This window comes from Carassius auratus, chromosome 10 (assembly GCF_003368295.1).
Source record: "Carassius auratus strain Wakin chromosome 10, ASM336829v1, whole genome shotgun sequence".
Lineage (NCBI taxonomy): Eukaryota > Metazoa > Chordata > Actinopteri > Cypriniformes > Cyprinidae > Carassius > Carassius auratus.
In genome coordinates, this window is record NC_039252.1 from 18299886 (window position 1) to 18319517 (window position 19632).

At 35.7% G+C, this 19632-nt stretch overlaps 2 protein-coding genes across 2 annotated transcripts; both read right to left on the bottom strand.

Moving 5' to 3' along the window:
* Window positions 1-775: 775 nt before the first annotated feature.
* pdxp (pyridoxal (pyridoxine, vitamin B6) phosphatase) lies at window positions 776-5597 on the bottom strand. Its single transcript, XM_026274181.1, has 2 exons — window positions 4542-5597; window positions 776-1264 (listed from the first exon to the last, which is right to left on the bottom strand). The coding sequence occupies exons 1-2, from the start codon at window positions 5131-5133 to the stop codon at window positions 939-941; spliced, it is 918 nt and encodes a 305-aa protein (XP_026129966.1). The 5' UTR covers window positions 5134-5597; the 3' UTR covers window positions 776-938.
* A 1493-nt stretch (window positions 5598-7090) lies between these two features.
* mier3a (mesoderm induction early response 1, family member 3 a) lies at window positions 7091-18879 on the bottom strand. The gene is made up of 13 exons (XM_026274182.1): window positions 18824-18879; window positions 17131-17155; window positions 16470-16615; window positions 16127-16261; window positions 14434-14554; window positions 14259-14332; window positions 14011-14080; window positions 13717-13859; window positions 12113-12194; window positions 11948-12042; window positions 11538-11665; window positions 10728-10867; window positions 7091-9770 (listed from the first exon to the last, which is right to left on the bottom strand). Exons 1-13 carry the CDS (start codon window positions 18830-18832, stop codon window positions 9349-9351), a joined length of 1590 nt encoding a protein of 529 aa, XP_026129967.1. The 5' UTR covers window positions 18833-18879; the 3' UTR covers window positions 7091-9348.
* Between the last annotated feature and the right edge of the window lie 753 nt (window positions 18880-19632).

Consider the following 19632-nt stretch of genomic DNA (forward strand, 5'->3'; position numbering starts at 1 on the left):
GTTGAACGCATGAGATGCATAAATGAGTCTTATCTGAGGAGATTCCTCTGCCAGATGGAGCTAAACTTGATTACCTTTTTAAAACTAAATATAAATCACCTTTCAAAAATAAAATGACAATTTTTAATGGAATATTTTTTGTATTATTGAAAGGTATTTTAGGGGCTTATTTTATTTCATGTTACTTTGTAATTGAAGGTTAATTATTGTCATTATCACTCATGGCATCACTAATCATGTTTTATTTTATAACTTTAGAAAATTATTAAAAATCTTTAGAAATTATGACAATTTTAAAATCTATGAACATTTAAGTCCTCTTAAATGCTTTTCAACAATAAAGAACACCAAAAAAAAATAATAAAAAAAAAATAATCAACTTAAAAAAAAATCAAAAAAAAAAAAAAAAATCACAAATTAAATAAAGAATTAAACCCCTTATATATTCTTACCTTTCAGGAAAATAAAATAAAATGGATGAAATATGACCCTGGAGCACAAAAGCAGTCTTAAGTCTCTGGGGTATATTTGTAGCAATAGCCAAAAATACATTGTATGGGTCAAAAATCATTAGAATATTAAGTAAAGATCAGGTCCAATGATGATATTTTGTAAATTTCCTACTGTAAATATATCAAAACTTAATTTTTGATTAGTAATATGTATTGCTAAGAATTCATTTGGACACCTTTAAAGATGATTTTCTCAATATTTAGATTTTTTGCACCCTCAGATTACAGATTTTCAAACATTTGCATCTCAGCCAAATATTGTTTGATCATAAACCATACATCAATCTTATCTATTCAGCTTTCAAATGATGCATAAATCTCAATTTAGAAAACTTGACCCTACCGACTGGTTTTGTGCTCCAGGGTCTCGTATGTCTGAGTGGAGTTCTGTGGTGTTTTCTCAGACGTTGAGAAACAGTGCAGCTGTCACTCGTCTAGAGCCTGCAGGAAGTCAGCCACAGACTCAATCACGTAATCAGGAGCGCAGTGCTTCTTCTGCGGCTCCTGGCTGTCTCTGTATACGAGCGCCTCCTCCAGCGTGGAGACCCCGGTCAGCGTGAGCACTGTGGTCAGGCCGCAGTTACTGCCGAACAGAACGTCTGTCTCCAGCCGGTCTCCGATCATCAGCGAGCGCGCCGGGTCCACATCGAACTGGCTGGCGATGCAGTCGAACATGAAGCGGCTGGGCTTCCCGATGACCGTGGCCTTCCTGCTGCTGGCCGTCTCCAGAGCGGCCGTGAGGCTGCCGGACCCTGCGTCACATTCACACCAGAGCAGCACCATTAATCAAAGATCTCACTTCTAAATGACAACCAATCTCCCGTGTCTGTTAAACCTTGGGAAAAAGTCATACCGAAACATTAAAATCTGTGTTTGTGCTAGGGATGGGAAATATGGTCAAAAGCTTTTAATATTGGCAATATTTATAGCATTTGGCATTTCCAATTAATGTAGGTCTGTTAGATTCTTCTTATTAGGACTATTATTAGGTTACTTATTAGATTAACAGTGAGCCGGTTGAAAATAGATTAAAATGTGTGACGATTCAAATCAGTTGAGATGCTAAACAAATTCCGATTCTGTATGTAGCATATTAAAGCACATAAGGTCAGCGCTGCTTTGTTTACAGCAGTAACCGAGGAAACGGTTTAAGCTCCACCTGCTGCAGTGTTCATAAGTGCCTTGTTTACAGCGGTAGCCAAGGAAACGCTTTAAGCTCCGCCTAATGCAGTGTTCATAAGTGCTTTGTTTACAGTGGTAACCGAGGAAACGCTTTAAGCTCCACCTGCTGCAGTGTTCATGAGTGCCTTGTTTACAGCGGTAGCCAAGGAAACGCTTTAAGCTCCGCCTGCTGCAGTGTTCATGAGTGCCTTGTTTACAGCGGTAGCCAAGGAAACGCTTTAAGCTCCGCCTGCTGCAGTGTTCATGAGTGCCTTGTTTACAGCGGTAGCCAAGGAAACGCTTAAAGCTCCGCCTAATGCAGTGTTCATAAGTGCTTTGTTTACAGTGGTAACCGAGGAAACGCTTTAAGCTCCACCTGCTGCAGTGTTCATGAGTGCCTTGTTTACAGCGGTAGCCAAGGAAACGCTTTAAGCTCCGCCTGCTGCAGTGTTCATGAGTGCCTTGTTTACAGCGGTAGCCAAGGAAACGCTTTAAGCTCCGCCTGCTGCAGTGTTCATGAGTGCCTTGTTTACAGCGGTAGCCAAGGAAACGCTTTAAGCTCCGCCTGCTGCAGTGTTCATGAGTGCCTTGTTTACAGCGGTAGCCAAGGAAAACGCTTTAAGCTCCGCCTGCTGCAGTGTTCATGAGTGCCTTGTTTACAGCGGTAGCCAAGGAAACGCTTTAAGCTCCGCCTGCTGCAGTGTTCATGAGTGCCTTGTTTACAGCGGTAGCCAAGGAAACGCTTTAAGCTCCGCCTGCTGCAGTGTTCATAAGTGCTTTGTTACAGTGGTAACTAAGGAAACGCTTTAAGCGCCTCCTGCTGTTAGAGTGAGTCTGCGTCTCATTCAGCTCGTCTGCAGTTTCTGTTTCATGCAGATATTTTAATGTATAGTTTCACAAAACTGAAGTCAAGCCATTCTGTTTTTGCTTCAAATTTTTAAATTACACAATCTTATTTCGATTAAAAACTGCTCATGTTGCATGCATGCAACATCTTTGTTTGGATCATGATTAAAATGCAGTGCTTGCCTCTCATTTTCAATGGAAAGAGCACAGACAAAGCCTTAGTTTCTTATTTATTTGATTTGGGGCTTCAATTTAGTTTTGTTGCAACAGATGTTGCAAACCAGAGCCAATCAGAGCGTTCACTCACTTCTGACTGTGTTCAAGCGGGGCTGCCTCATTGTGAATCGTCCATGTGTTTCTAGAGTCACTCAAACAACAGGCCGAAATAACAGCTCAGCAGAGCTAGAGCAACTGAGGAACTTCAGATTTCAGACAGAATAAACCTCTTGGAAACATGTCCATGTCACTTTTCACGTCAAAATCAAAAGATACAAAAACTAGTTATTAAACTGAATATTAACTAGTTAAACAAATTATTTTCAAATTTAAACAATTTCTGACAAATACATTTTCCTGTTTGATTTATTTGTTTTGCATGACCCTTTTAGTAGTTCATGACGACAATGTCTTATCCTTTATTCCAATCCTAGAAAACAATGTTTTTATGTGGGAACCATATATTCATTTATGTTTTAAGCAGTGATTTGCATTGTGTTTTTTAATGATAATTAAGCACATTTACACCCAAAACTCTCATGACTGTCATTAAAAATGCCTTTAATTAATGTTACATTAAAAAACTGTATTTTTGTTTCTTTATTGGATACAGCAGTGTTGAATTTCATTCAAATGAAACCGAAAAATATTAAGTCACAATGCAGAAAAAAAATAATAATAATAAAATTATATATATATATATATATATATATATATATATATATATACACACTATAAAAAATGTGTTTATGTTTGCATTACAGGAATGGGAGTTTTTTTTTTTTATAATGTGAATTGTGATTAAAAAGAATGCAGAAAAATCTCAAACCAAAAACAGGATTTGTTTTCTTACTGCCAAAAAAATTTCATTTTTATTTTCTTCCTGCTTATGGTTCCCATGATTTATAAAATATTACTAAATATTATAAAAAATGAATTTATTCTACAAGTGAAGTTTGTTTTGGTGGAGAAAACGTTGAATTAACATAAAAATTGTCAAAATGCAGAAAGTTGTAATAGTTCTTCAAATGGGCTTGATTTCTTTTATAAAAAATAAAATTAAAAAAAGCTTGATTCTACCATAAATGTAAGGTTTTATTTTGCTTTAAGAAATGTGAAGAGTGTATTAAAAAAGTAATTTGTAGTTACCATGATTTAAAAAGCCAGAATCCATAAAAATATGACATCATAAATATACATTTGATTTTATTTTAATTAATAAACCTATTTGGCATTGCAAGCAATGAGAGTTATAGTGATTAACATCAAAATGTCAGTGCAGAAATTCATAATAGCCCTTAAAAATGGCTTTATTTTCTTTCTAAATATTTTTTTTTTAACTTGATTCTTCCACATTTTATTTTGCTTTAAGAAATTATATGCTTAGTGTAATTTAATGCTAGTCAAGCACATTTACACCCAAAACTTTCTTGTTGTGATTTTCCTAGATGATGGATTTCGACAATTGTAAAAGGGTTTCCAGGAATGTCTAAAATTTAAGAAGTAGTGTAACTATTTAAATTACTTTATTAAAGTAATGTACCAGATTACAATTGAGTACTTTGAGTAAATCTCAAAGAACTAAAGCATATACATAAAACTAAATAGGAAATAAAACAGTCCTAAAACTCCAGATACATTAGTGTTTTTTTAAAGCAATAGAACGTTTTGTAACAGATTAAGGTTACATTTATTTAGTAATTAAATTACGTAGTTGCATGTATCCAGTTCCTCTCAAGACATCAACAATGTCTGCTTCGGATTTTAATAGGATGATGCATGAAGCTTCCCTTAGCCCTGACTCACCCGGGGTGACCCTGCCTCCTCTCAGCGGGTGCCAGGGGTCCGGGTCAGTGGCCAGGAACAGACACTCGGGGCTCCTCAGGTAGCAGCAGGCTTTGGCGAGCTTCATGAAAGTGAAGTTTTCGTCGTATCCCACCAGCACCGCCTTCACATCCGGGTCCAGGGGACAGGTGTAGATGCTGGCGCCCGGCTCCGCGTCTTCCTCCTCCGCCACCGGCACCCCGGCGTCCCGCAGCTCCTTCATCACCCCGCCGCAGCCGATCACGTACACCTTCCCCTCCAGCCGAGCCACATCGCGCAGGTAAGCGGCGGAGCAGTACGCCGAGCTGAAGATCTCCTCCTCCGCGACGTCAGTGAAGCCGAGGCGGCTGAACTTCTGCACGTAGTTCTCCCGCGGCCTGGTGCAGTTGTTAGTGACGAAGAACACGCGTTTACCGCGCTGCTTCAGCAGACTGACCACCTCCGGAGCTCCAGTAACGGCTGTTTCTCCGTTCCAGATGACGCCGTCGCAGTCGAACAGCACGTTGTGTTTGGAGTCCAGCAGGTCCCGGATCAGAGCGCCGCGGAGCGTCACGCAGCCGCCGTTGTCTGCCATCTCGCTGGCTTGAGATCCCAGTACGATGGAAACAAGCGATGAACTGCGTTTGTTTTAATCAAACGCGCTGAAGTCCCGTACTTTAACGGTTATGAACGCAGAACCGAACGCGACGCAGTGGAACGGTTCACCAACGCGTCCATCTCTGTCTGCTGCTGGTGGAGGCGGGACTAAAGACGGTCCAATCACATTATTTGGATTTCGCTGTGGGCACGCCTTTTCTCCGTGTCCTCCAATCAGAAAAGTATACATACGACATATTTAAATATTAACAAAAAGTGAGCGGGGCTTAGTGACATTAGATGTGACTTCTAATTGGGCAGGTGCGATGGTTATAATTAATAATGTTTCAAGTGTTTTGCAGTAAATATCAGTCCAGATTCTGTTCACAGTAACTGAATTGAGTTTCTGTTTTTCCAGAACTCTTCGTCAAGTGAACAATTTATTCCAAGACAAGTTACTTTAGGACGAGTTTTTTAATATTTTAATATGATTCATATTATTAATGTTTTACAGCTGTATAGTAGTCCTCCTTAGTTACATAAAAAATAGTTATAGGAATAATAATTATAATTAATTTTAAATGTTAACAACGATAATTAATATTGATATTAATATAATAAATATTACTAAACATAATAGTATGAGTATTTACATATTTAAATATGATTTAAATTATTAGGCTAATGTTTTACAGCTGTATTGGTGACTACTAGTTACATAATAAACAGTTATAAGAATAATAATTATAATTATTTCAATGTTAACACTGATAATAATCATTATTGTAATTAATATTGTTAATATAATAATAAATATTACTATACATAATAATAGACTTAGTTTTTGTTTTATATGATCAGTGTTTTAAAAACTTGAGTACTGCACAAGTTCTTTCTTTTACATCTCATGCAATTTCATAATGAAGAACAGGTTATTACTACTGTCATGTGGTATTCCTTAATACCTGAATGCATTTCAATCTTTTTATTGACTTATGTTTGTGATTTTGATTACAATTTTTACCATCCACAGTTATAAAGGAAAACATAAGACTATTAAGTGTCTTCTCATCCACAGAACAAGCTGTGAATGTCTGCTATCAGGAATATGATATCAAAATGGTTTTAAAAAGGTTTTACTTAAAAAAAAAAAAAAGATAGTTTGTATTATCTATATGTGTCCCTGGAGCACAAAAGCAGTCTTAAGTCTCTGGGGTATATTTGTAGCAATAGCCAAAAATACATTGTATGGGTCAAAATTATAGATTTTTCTTTTATGCCAAAAATCATTAGGATATTAAGTAAACATCATGTTCCATGAACATATTAAAACGTCATGTTTTATTAGTAATATGCATTGCTAAGAATTCATTTGGACAACTTAAAATATGATTTTTCAATATTTAGATTTTCTTGCACCCTCAGATTCCAGATTTTCAAATAGTTTTATCTTGGCCAAATATTGTCCGATCCTAACTAACCACACATCAATGGAAAGATTATTTATTCAGAGGATGTATAGCTTTAGCTTAGCTTTCCGATGAAGATTTCCGATGATGACGAAGTGAAGCGAAAACTGCTGGTTTTCATAGTCAAACACTTCAGTTATCTTATCTGTAACAGGAGAGAAATCTGTACAGATCAAGCATCATTTACAAGCCAAAACAGCTCTTAACTAATACGTGGGTTCATTTTAATGAGTGAAGACAACAACGGATGGACTTTTCAACTGGAGGAAGCGTTATAATGGATTCATATTTTAGCCAGAAGCAATGTTAAACATCTTAATAACTGATTTGTTTCTTACAAACATGAAGCTTTTGTCTTCTCCAGATGTTAACTGATGGACTGGAGTTACGTGGATCATTGTGATGTTTCTATCAGCTGTCTGGACTCTCATTCTGACGGCACCCATTCACTGCAGAGCATCCATTGATGAGACACTGATGGAAAGACACATTTCTATTCCTTTATTGTTTTTACCTAGAGTGTCTCAGCTCAAAGTGAAATACTTAGTAAGTTCTGATGTCTTCTTGTACAATAAAATCTGACTAAACTAAAGTTTTCCTGATGTGTTTACTTATCTGTTCCTCTTTCCATAAAATTAACATTTGATATCAGACATTTGTAAAAGCATTAGAGGAAGCTAAATCAAATTACAACAAAAAACAATAAGGACAATCTTGTGATGCATTATTATGGCAAATAAAGATCCAGAGGCATCAAATGTAATCGAGTATATGGATAAACTCATTTAACACGTTTATAATATCTCCAGAACTTTATTTCTGGAACGGTTTACCAGTTAAGTACAACATAAAATACAAAATAAAACAAACGAAACAAGAACGGTGTCTATGTACAAACATTAAGAATGATAATTTCCTTTTCCAATATTAATCGCCATTTGATTGTCTATTTAACACAATTTTAATTACATCAAAATTTACCTAGTAACTCTCCCCCTCCAAAAAGCATGAAAAGAGAATGAAAGCCAACTGAATATGAAAAAGCATAAAACATTATAAGTTAAGGGAAGGTTTTTCAATGTACATTTTGTCCCTGGAAGCAGACAACCATCACAACATAACAATTTCAATTTTAAGCCATTAACTTTTTTTTTTATATATATATACAAACTTTGGACAAATTACTTCACCAACACAATTTCCTAAAGCTCTTTTCAATTCAGGAATGAATTGCACAACCTACAGGACTGAATTGGAGAATATTGTATTTAAATCGATCAATACACATCCTTCAAGTATGTCAAGACAGAAAAATAAAATCTAAAATAAGAAGGATTCTGGCTGCAGGTACGAGGAAAAACATGATTTTACAGAGCCGTCCAACAGATCGCCTCCCAAAGCGTTTTCCAGGTGGATTCAATGAGGGCAACACTACAAACCGGGCTTCTGTCTTAACCAAGAGACATTCGAGTTCAGTAAATCCCTAAGATGTGAAAATACTGTACATTCAGCTATCTCCGCTACTTCCTGTGAAGCTCTTCGTCCTGCTAACACACTACACTCACTTGCAGCTGAGTGAATAAATAAATAAATAAACTCTTCTTAAGTAAATCTCTTATGAGGAAAAGCGTCGAACGGACAGTAAAGGAAGTCGAGAAGGCATTCTTGTGGCATACGCAGACTCAAAAGCAAATCTTCATGTTCAAGTCTGTTTGCCGAGGAAGAAAAAAAACAGGAAGGTATGTTCAGGTATCTACATATTTACAAATTATTGCCATACGAGAGAGTGTAAAGTAAAACTCTGAAAAGCTGAAAAAAAAAATATGAGCAAACGAGGTCCGAAATGATCCGTTTCATCCGTAAGCGACTCTCGATGCATAGATGAACGTCATGTCAGTGATTGCAGCAAACGAACACCGTGCCAGAAAAATCATTTACTACGTTGCATAATCAGTCACTGAAGGGAACAGAGGGGTAAAACTGCGGGCCGCTTCTGCTCCCATGGCCAGAAATCCCTGCAAAATGGTTTTTCAATAAATAGTGATCTCCAAATATCGAAACACACACAAAAAATAACAACAGACAAACCATTTCGGAAAACAAAAACAAGCATGATGCAGTCCAGTGGTCTATATTTGCAATAAATAAGCCAAACACCGACTGCTAAATAAATATGCGTAGAAGTAGAAAAAAAAACATTTTAAAAATCACACGCGTCATAATACCTCTTGTATTTAGAGCCTATATATATATAAATTAGCATGAACCACTTTCAATTGTTCGCAGGTTTGTTTTTGCAGTTTGTCAACTTCTTCCGGGTTCTTGTGCTCAAAATGGTGCGTTACGAAACGTAGAAGTGGTCGTAAATGCGGTTCAGACGAAGGCTGAGCCGAGGCGCCTGTAAACACTGATGGGAACCACAGAGGAGAGGCTGAGCTGACAGCCAATCGACATGGCCCTCGGCTCAAAGTATGCAAGTTTTCCACAGTATCCGGACACGTTTATGACACTTCCGAAGAATTCAAGACTGGAAAATAAATGGCTGTATTAGCTCTTGAGAAATCAAGATTTAGGTCTGTACAATTAGACATCACTGATGTCATAGTAAACGAAGAAAAGATTCTGTACATATATACACCCACACATATATAATCAGAAACCAAAATAAAGCAAATATTTGAAGGAATATGCGCCTATGTACATGTTGGATTGCAGCTAGTCCCGTGAGCGTCGTCACACTCGTGTTACTCCGACTGCAGCGGTGTGTGCTGATGTAGTGTGTGTGCTCCCATGAAGCTGCCCGCCTCGCCGAAGTCACTGACCGATACCGCCATTTTGGCACTTGTGATGTGGTGCGTGCGGCCCTCGAAATCCACGGCCAGGCTCCTGCTGTCATTTATGAAGGGCTCCGACAGGCCCATTTTCATCCGCTTGGCCGGGGGCCGCTCGCAGTCCTCGCCGCACACACTGATCTGCCCAAGCTCCGAGTGGTAGAAGCCCGTCTCCATCAGGTTGAGGCAGTCTCCGTCTCCGTCGCTGGAGTAGTTGAGTGGCTCTTCGTGGCTCAGGGGACCGCGGTGAAGGCCGTCCAGCGAGGAGAAGCTGTAGGAGTCCAGACAGCTGACGTCTGCGGGGTTACACACCGACGCCACTGTGCTTGTCAGCGCTGGAGGAAGAGGTAAAGGTTAAACTCGTCTGTTAACAGATTTTGTGCAAAAATACAGGATGAAAAAATGTAATATCATTGCAATTTATAATAGCAGTTTACTATGTGGATATGTTGTCAAACGTCATTTATTTCTGTGCATTTTCAGCATCATTACTCCTGTCCTAATTGTCACATTTTATCCATGATTAAATGTTATTATAATATGATATTAAATCATCCTAATATGCTGATTTGCTGCTCAAGAAACATTTCAATGAAAGAAACAATGTTGAAAACGTGATACATTTTCTTTGTCAGGATTCTATAATAAACAAAGTTCATAAGAACAGCATTTATTTGAAACACAAATGTATTTGCCGGTACTTTTGATCAGTTTAATGTATCCTTGCTAAATTCAAATAAATGTAAAAAAAAAAAAAAAAAAAACACTTATAAATTACACCGTTGTAGTAACTTGATTTTTTATATATATATGCTTTTTATAATACTTCATATAATATTTCTTTTGATTAAATATAAAAAAGTATACATAAATTTAATATAGAAATTAATGTGAGCGGATTCCCTTTATTTTCAATATTTAGTCAGATATCATTAAGTCCTTTACATATTTGGTTCCCATATTTAGTTAAGAACCCCCCCCCCCCCCCATTTAAAAAAAAAAAAAAAAAAAAGTTATAGATGTTGGAAAGACTAGCTCAGCCAATGCCTGATTAACTAGTTTTCTACTTTCTTTTTGTATTTTATTTATTGAACACTGGCATCTTATATTTTGCTGTTAATTTGTAGTTAAATATGTAGAAAATCAATAAGCCACTACAAGCAGTGCATTACAGTCACTTTTCTACATTATCACACGAAGCATTACTGTAACACACGGCTTATTGCCTTATACATTAATAGTCTGTTACCAAAGCATTAACACAGTAATGAAGTAAACCTTCAGTAACGTACCGGAGAGGTCACTGGCTGTGATGGAGTTGAGCAGGTTGAGCTGTTGTTCGGTTGCAGACTCGATCCTGCCGCTGGAGCACACAGATGCAGATCCATCCACCAAACCCTCGGCCTCATCCACCAACCGGTCCATCAGATCCCTGCACAAGAATCAGCCTTCAGTTGACTCTCTAACACTCTGGATCAAGTTAGCACTTAGGGTTGGGAATCAAAATCAATTCCAATTCCAGAATCGAATACTTAAAGTCAGGAATCCACAGTGTTGCAAACTGCTTTCAACTGAAAGTAGCTAAAAGTCACCAGATGACATCATAATGGCAAATCCACTGATCTATATAAAGATGAATATAGATGAATATCAGCAGGCAAGATGAGAACTTGGATAAGGTTTGTCCAAAGAAGTTGCTATATTTATCCATACACAAAGGGTCGCAAAAACTAGCTAAAAAAAATGGTTAATTGGCATTGGATTAAAATTTTAATTCTGCCTATCAATTCCTGTGTGCACCGAAACGGGGCTGTTAAAAATGTAGCCATTTGTCTTTGAGTCATTCATTTAAGAGATTCGTTCAAAAACACTGATTTACCCAGTTTTTTTTCATGGTATTCAGCAGGAATCAAACATTTTGCAAAAAGAGAGACAGAATAAACACATTTGATATCTAAACTTTTGACTTCATCGGAATTGAAACTGGGAATCGATTAGAATCAGAATCGATAAGCATTGATCAAAATCAAACAATATACCCAACCCTTATTCACACTGAACATTTTAACATCCACTCGACAGAAGATCATTAGGAAACTCACGTGACGCCAGGATAACTGTTGAACTTCTTCTTCCCGAATCGGTTTTGCTGGACGAAAAATTCGAATCGCTCGGACTTCTTCCACATGTAGTAAAACGCAACACATTCTGCCACTGTTCGTGTGTTCACCTTGAAAGAAAAAAAAGTTGCATGCAACTTAATAATCAGGAATTATTGGAGCAATATGATCATATAAATCAAAGACTCTTTGAAAGATTTCACTGACATTATAGCCTGACATTTTATAACACAATCAAATCCCAATGGAAAAAATAAAGACCCACCTTACATTATATCATAATTTATTTGTATGTATACAGTATGTTATGTATACAATACGAACTGACATCTGAATTATGCAAATACTGACTCAAATCAAATAAAAAATGCAGGAGAAAAGACGGCTCTTACTTTGTGTTTCTGGATGAGGTGGAAGTTCTTCTCGTACAACAGAAGAGCGTGTTCAAAATTCCTACACTCTTCTTCAGACCACGGGAGCATCTCGTCTAAACAAGATTTACATACGTTTATTTTTCAACAAGCCCACTGTAGCAAAACAACAATATTTCCACTTACCCTTCGAGGATTTGAGGTTGCTGCGATACCGTTCAAGAGCTTCCCGGATGTTATAGTTGCATTTTAAAAGCTCATATAAAGCCTGGAGAAAACAAACAGGTTAGTTAACCCCCAAAAAGCCTACTGAATATTTTTCCAAGGTCTCTACATGACCAGAACTTTGCTGTTAAACTTATTTCAAACTACATCTCCTACATGCCTTCTGTCATCTGATTAATAGTTTTTTAGCAAGTGAAAGGTCTTTTAGTGTAATTGTACTAACGTCCAGCTTCAGCTCGTGCTCAAAGTGTCTTTTTGCGGTCAAATATTTACTGATTCTTATCGTGTAAACATAAGAAGAATGTTTTTTTAACTTCCACTCTTCCTCAGTGGAGGAATGATCTTCTCAAGCCTCCAAAACATCTCACATCTCTTCAGGAGAATTTATTTCTTTATCTCTCAGTCAGCATTGGGCTGCATTGCATTATATGTTTTTAATCAACTATTCATTTTCTTACATGAGAAATTATTGGAGCTATAGAGTGATGACTGATATTTACATCACTTGATTTCATTGATTTACATTACAAGCATCAGAATTTCATCACTTTTTGTCCAGTAAAAAATAAGCATCCGCACTGAATTGCCTATTTTAGAGTTTGGGACTTTAAATAAAACTCATATTCTCACTATATCAGAGTCTTAAAAGTCTGATGCATTAAATGTGAAGTTCAAAAAACATAGGCCTTTTTTTTTTTTTTGTGTACATTCTCAAACGGTTCATAAAAAAAACAAAAAACTGACCTTTATTTAATATGTAAGACTTTACAGGGTTAAGTGTCGATGAATAAATATGAAGAGTTCAGTCAAATTTAGTGGATACTCATAGGCCTGTCATAACTTTTTGTTGTGCAATATATTGCCCCAGAAATAACTGCGATAATCTATATTACTGTCATTTTAAAGACCATTTTATGTTACTGAATATAAAATCATAATGTAACAGCATAAAATGAAAAGGCCTACACACTTCCAAATGACAAAAAACTTAAAATTTTTGAGAATATTTAGATCATGGAAATCCAAATATTACATGCCTTTAAAACCTTAATTTTATTTTATTTTTTTGCAAAAAAAAGTGCAAAGTAACGAGTATTGTTTATTTTTTAAATAGTCAGGGGGAAAAAAAAGGATTTTTCCATCTACAGATTTTCCCCAGACCTTCTTTTCTCTATAAATAAAGGAAGCACACTAATATTGAAAAAATAATCACTACTCAGCAGTCAGATATCTGCATGCACAAAGGCACAGATCCCTAAACAAGACCAAATCTGCAGATGAACACTTTTTTAGTAGAAGCATGTTTTTAATTTGAACACACTCCTGACGACTGCACCATGTTTTGTACGAGACGCTGCAAAAGACACAGGCGCAAGTGGAATGTACGAAACATGGTGACATCAACTTTTAAGTAAATATAATGGGCGATATATGGCATCAATGTCATGTCATGTGCATATATTGCACGATAAGTCGATATATTGATTATTGCGACAGGCCTAGACACTCATTATCAGGTGCAACAAATGTGTGTTTTGTGTAAAATGACAGATCTGTGACTTCACCTGCTCGTTGTCTTTGACCAGAGAACATCTGGCATCTCCGTCCATCTTTCCATCCCCACTCAGAGCGTCCTGCAAGAAGCTTTTGACTTTCGGCTCGGGTAAGATATCCGGCTGCCAAAGCAGCTGATCTTCCTCTGCATACACTGAAAAACACATTCAAGGAAAACCTGCATTTAAAATACTTTTCTACATCTCCAAAAAATGGCTTTTCTGCATGTATAAAAACTGCAGATGGAGAATTTCTTTTTCAATTAATTTAATTAAGTCACACCCTTCATTATTATATAAACTCACCATTTTCATGATCACTATAACATGTGAGAGGAGGAATTTCTGCCTGATATTCAGATCCCACCATGATCTCCTGTGAAAACACAAATTAATATAATTAACATTGTTTTGAACTCTGTACGACACGCACAAAGGATAAGAAACATCCCCTTTTAAACTCAAACGTTGAATAAGACTGTCTAGTATGACTCTAGACTACAATAACAAAGCCTAGCCACCAGAAAAAGCATCTAATAAGTTATCTTCCTCACCTTACGAGAGTCTTCAGGACTCAAACCATCATCCTCACCCTCAGATTCTTTGTCTCCATCGTAAACCACATTCGCTGGAAAACAGTTAAAGCAGACTTGAGCACTACAGAAGAATCGGACACATAAAGGACAGACTGTAAGAGATAGCAAAGGTCTACAACGTCTATGTGCTTACAGCGAAGAGTCCTGGGGAAGAAATCATTGGTTTCGTGTGATGTCACAGACGGTGTGAGGTCATCGGCAGAGGATTGTGTTTCTTCATCGTCTCCAGAGAGCAGATCTTTAGCGATTTCCTCCTGTTACAAGAAAAAGATGACATGTAGTCAACGAACAGCAAAAATATACAGAACTGCTCAAAGGTTCTTTATGCTCTTGAAAGAACATGCTGATTTGCTGCTCAAGAAACATTGCTGATTATTGTCAATGTTGAAAACAGTTGTGCTGCTTTAAAATTTTGTGGACACGGTAAGACCTCAATGGTAATGCAAGTACTTTTCTTTATTAAGCGAGGATGCATAAATAAGTCAAAGGTGACAGTACACAGTACAGGTTACTACAGATTTTTATTTCAAATAAAAGCTGTTCTCTTTAACTTTCTATTCATCTGTGAATCCTGAAAAATAAAATGCATCGAAGTTTCCACAAAAATCTCGGGCAGCACAACTGTTTTCATCATTGATAATAATCAGAAATTTTTTTTGAACAGTAAATCATATTATTATGATTTCTGAAGATCATGTGACACTGAAGACTGGATAAATTATGCTGAATATACAGCTGTACATCACAGTTAAATTATATTCAAACAGAAAACATTTACCTTAAATTGTAATAACATTTTACAATACTGCTGTTTTACTCAATTTTTGATATTTGTAGCAATAGCCAAAAAAAAAACACCGTATGGGTCAAAATTATAGATTTTTCTTTTATGCCACAAATGATTAGGATATTAAGTAAAGATCATGTTCCATGAAGATAATTTGTTAATTTCCTACCATGATAAATATAAAAACTTAAGTTTTGATTAGTAATATGCATAGCTAAGAATTCATTTGAACAACTTTAACCTGTTAACTGTCACTCACGTTTTTGAAGATAGACTTGAATGTGCATGATACAAACCTAAATTTTTTTAATTCATGTCTGAAAACATTTTGTAATATGATTTTGATGTAGCATTTACATTGTAATGCCATGTCTGATTTTAAAATGGGTTTTGAAGGATGAATTTTGAGATTTTATGTTTTCAAGTGATATACAACTTCTGATGATTTCTAAAAAGTGATAGAGAAAAAGGCAACGAGGAAGTCTTTTTTTTAAACAAAGGTCAAAGCTCCTTTTGTAATGTAGATTTCTGAGGGTGCACTCTTGTCATAAATTCATCTATTACTTTTCCTACATAATTTCTAACCAAAAATATTGGTAAAATATATATTTGGGAGTCTTAGACCTTTCCAACGATATATAGTTTGTCAAGATTAGATTAGATTTGATTGTAATATAGTATAGTCAACATAGGCGTCCCGAGTACGGGACGGGGTGACATTTAACAGGTTAAAGATGATTTTCTCAATATTTAGATTTTTTCTGCTCCCTCAGATTCCAGATTTTCAAATAGTTGCATCTCAGACAAATATTGTAAGATTCTAACAAACCACACATCAATGGAAAGATGATTTATTCTGCTTTCAGATCTCGATCTCGAAAAACTGACACTTTTGTGCTCCAAGGTCACAAATATATGCAGCCTTGGTGAGCAGAAGAGACTTGTTTCAAAAACACTTTATAAAGAAGAAAACAGTCAACCAAAATAATAAATAAATAAACTAACCAATAAATCTTAAGATCTCGTTACAGTGACTTACTTTATCTAACGTCATGTCGGGCAGCTCATCGGTCAGCTCTACAGATGAACTGTCCACGCTGGACCCTTCGACAGCGCTGTCTGCAGCTTCATATCTGTACAACGCTAGCAGCTCTTCCAGCGGCATGCTCCCCTCCTGTAACACAGACGTTAAACTCAGCGCTTTATCACTGCACACAATTCAGTAGACTACAGACGCACACGACATTAACACACTGATAATGCACACAGTTTTGGTTTTGGCAGCCTGGACATATTTGTGATTAGCCACAATATAAAAATAACCACAATCTCTAAATGAAATCAACGTGTGAAAGACAAAAAAATAAATAATCAAAGCAAACCTTCTCCAGATCATCGATCTCCGAGCTCCGGCTTGACTCGCCTTCCCTCATCTCCTCTTCCTCTAACGTACGCTCATCATCGAAATCGTGCACCAACATTTCTGCCGTCGGGTCAAAATCGTGATCTTCCGATGACAAAGAGCCAACTGAAAAGATCAAATTTACAAATAGTGTATGTATAATGTATATTATGAATGTAGTATTCAATTATATTTATTCACATTAGATATAATAATTATGTATGTGAGCGTGGAGCACAAAAGCAGTCTGAAGTCTCTGGGGTATATTTGTAGCAATAGACAACAAAACAATGTATGGGACAAAATTATAGATTTTTATTTTATGCTAAAAATCATTAGGATATTAAGTAAAGATCATGTTCCTTGAAGATATTTTGTACGTTTCCTACCGTAAATATCAAAACTTAATTTTTGATTAGTAATATGCATTGATAAGAATTAATTTTAACAATTTTCAAGTAGTTGTATATCAACGAAATATTGTCCTCCTAATAAACCACAAATCATTGGAAAGATGATTTCAAAGATGATTTATTCAAATTTCTGATGATGTATAAATCTCAATTTAAAAAAAAAAATACCTTTTTTGTGCTCCAGGGTCACATATAAACATTATGAAATAAATTCAGAGGAATATTTACCTGGGCTTGTACTTCCCAAGGAAGCCTGAAATTACAAAAGGAAATAATACATGAGATATTTAGGAAATTTAAAGTATAATTACAGCATAATTTCCACCAAATTTCCACAGGTTCTATAATTATTGTTATGGTTGCAGAACTATAGGATGCATTTCAAAATGTGGAACAAGTTTTCAAAGTCTTAGTCATTTTAAAATGTTTTTTTTTAAGCTAATATCTCGATTTAGACACCCATGCGATCTCATTTAAAGCGGTGTTCTAACTGTTTGGTTAAGAAACAGTCACAAACTGTCTTTTCATCTTCACAGAAAAACTGGGGTAAAGTTTATACTTCAGATATAAACTTTGATGTCTTTGGAAGCGATCAAAACAGAGCAAATCACCTTTTGAAAGTGACTGCGCTTCAAATAGCGTTTGTGTCAAAGTTATTGAAAAGGGACTTTAAAATGTATTTGTCAATCATAAACTCAAGAGAATCGTTCACAGTTTCATCCAGTAATGAAACGGCTGAAGAAGAGTCGATGAATCATTGATTCAAACAACTTTTCAGAATTTTCATATAAAAAATTGGTGTATTAAATATATTATACATACACTAACTGTCAAAAGATTTTGAACCGTAAGATGTGTAATGTTTTTTGTTTTTTTAAGAAGTCTCTTCTGCTCAACAAGCCTGTATTTATTTCATCCAAAGTACAACAAAAACAGTAACATTTTACAATTTAAAAATCACTGCTTTCAATTTAATGTAATTAATTCCTGTGATTTCAAATCTGAATTTTCAGCATCATTACTTTAAATCTTCAGTGTCACATGATCCTCCAGAAATGATTCTAATAGTCTGATTAATAGTTGTTGTTCAAAAACATTATTATTATTACTACTACTGTTAAAACAGTTGAGTATATTATTTGTTAACGAGAGTATGAATCGTTACGTATATTAATTTCATTCACACTCATGACAATCCAATGATATACAAAATAATTCCGACTATAATTAATATATATATATATATATATATATATATATATATATATATATATATATATATATATATATATAAATAAATGCACAAAAAAATATTAATTGAGATAAAAGAAGTGACTCACAATTTTATTAACATAATTTATATTTGGAAATATACAACATAATCAGTTTGTGAAGGTGACTAACGAGTCAAAGAAATATTTAGTATTTATTCAGAGTCTTTTAAACAAAATACAGCCATGAGGAGTTATAAAATAATACATGTTTTATTTAAAAAAATAAAAAATAGTTGTTTGAGGTCGTCACTTCACAGCATCAATCCGGTTACGTTACTGCAGCAAAGAAAAAAATTACTCTGAAACCACACAGAAGTACGTTATATAGTCGAAAAACGGGAATAGAAGATAATTAAAAATATGAAAAAATGGGCTTAATAAAATAAACTAGCGGTCTCGCGACTCACTAACCGACGCGACGCGCGCGACGCTCGCTGAGGCTTGAGATCTGACGCCTAATATCGGACCGCTCGACGCTTAAACATCGTTATAACGGCCAAAACCGTTTGAATCTCTACAAAACCAGTCTTTATCCAAAGATAAGACATTATTACATATAATCACACATCGAAATCCCAAACTTATGAATTGTGCAAAGAGAAATTAACGAACAAAATATGACGGCTTCCCCCTATTTTCCAACTTACCTCCGCCATCTTGGTACCTTTCGGCTACTGAACTGGCTTTTCGACGGAGCCCGGATTGACGTCGCAAACCAATGGCGTGAGCGTATTCCTGCTGGATCTTTCTGATTGGCTGACGCGCTTGCAATGCACGGCGAGCAGAGCACGGGATTGGCTGTTTGGAGCTAGCTGTATTCCAATGGGTTTAATTACCTGAGAACTCTTTGGGATGCATTAAAAATACATATGTTAAGTTTTATTTGAAAACATACTGGGTGAACTGACTGTATGTGATAACTTTTTGTTTTACGTATTAAGATTATACAAACAGTCAGAATCATCTTCAGTAAGTGCAATGATTTTACTGGATTGAACGATCAATAGCCTATTATCTATTTAGAACAAAAATCATTAGGTAAATAAGATTATTTTAAAGCATATTTAAGCTGTCTTGCCATTTAAAAATTCTACATCACGCATCTATCTGTTTAATAATAATCGCGCAGATGGTGGCGCCAGTTACTTGTTAAACAGTTTCCAAACTTATGTCAAACTAGTGTTGAAGTGAAACTAGTGTGATGCATTTTTACTTTTTAAGAAAATGTTGCAAATGTAATATGAATTGTCTTGTTTCTGTTCAGAATTGTTGATGCACACTTATAAAAGTTATATAATAGGCCTCCCTTATATTCCACAATATGTAGTTTACTGGATAACATTTACAATAAAAAAGACTTTCTAAACACAAGCATGTATTTTAATGCCAATTTAAATGAGATCTCCAGCAGTTAAAAAAAAAAAAAAACTGAAACTGTAACGTCACTTTGGTGACA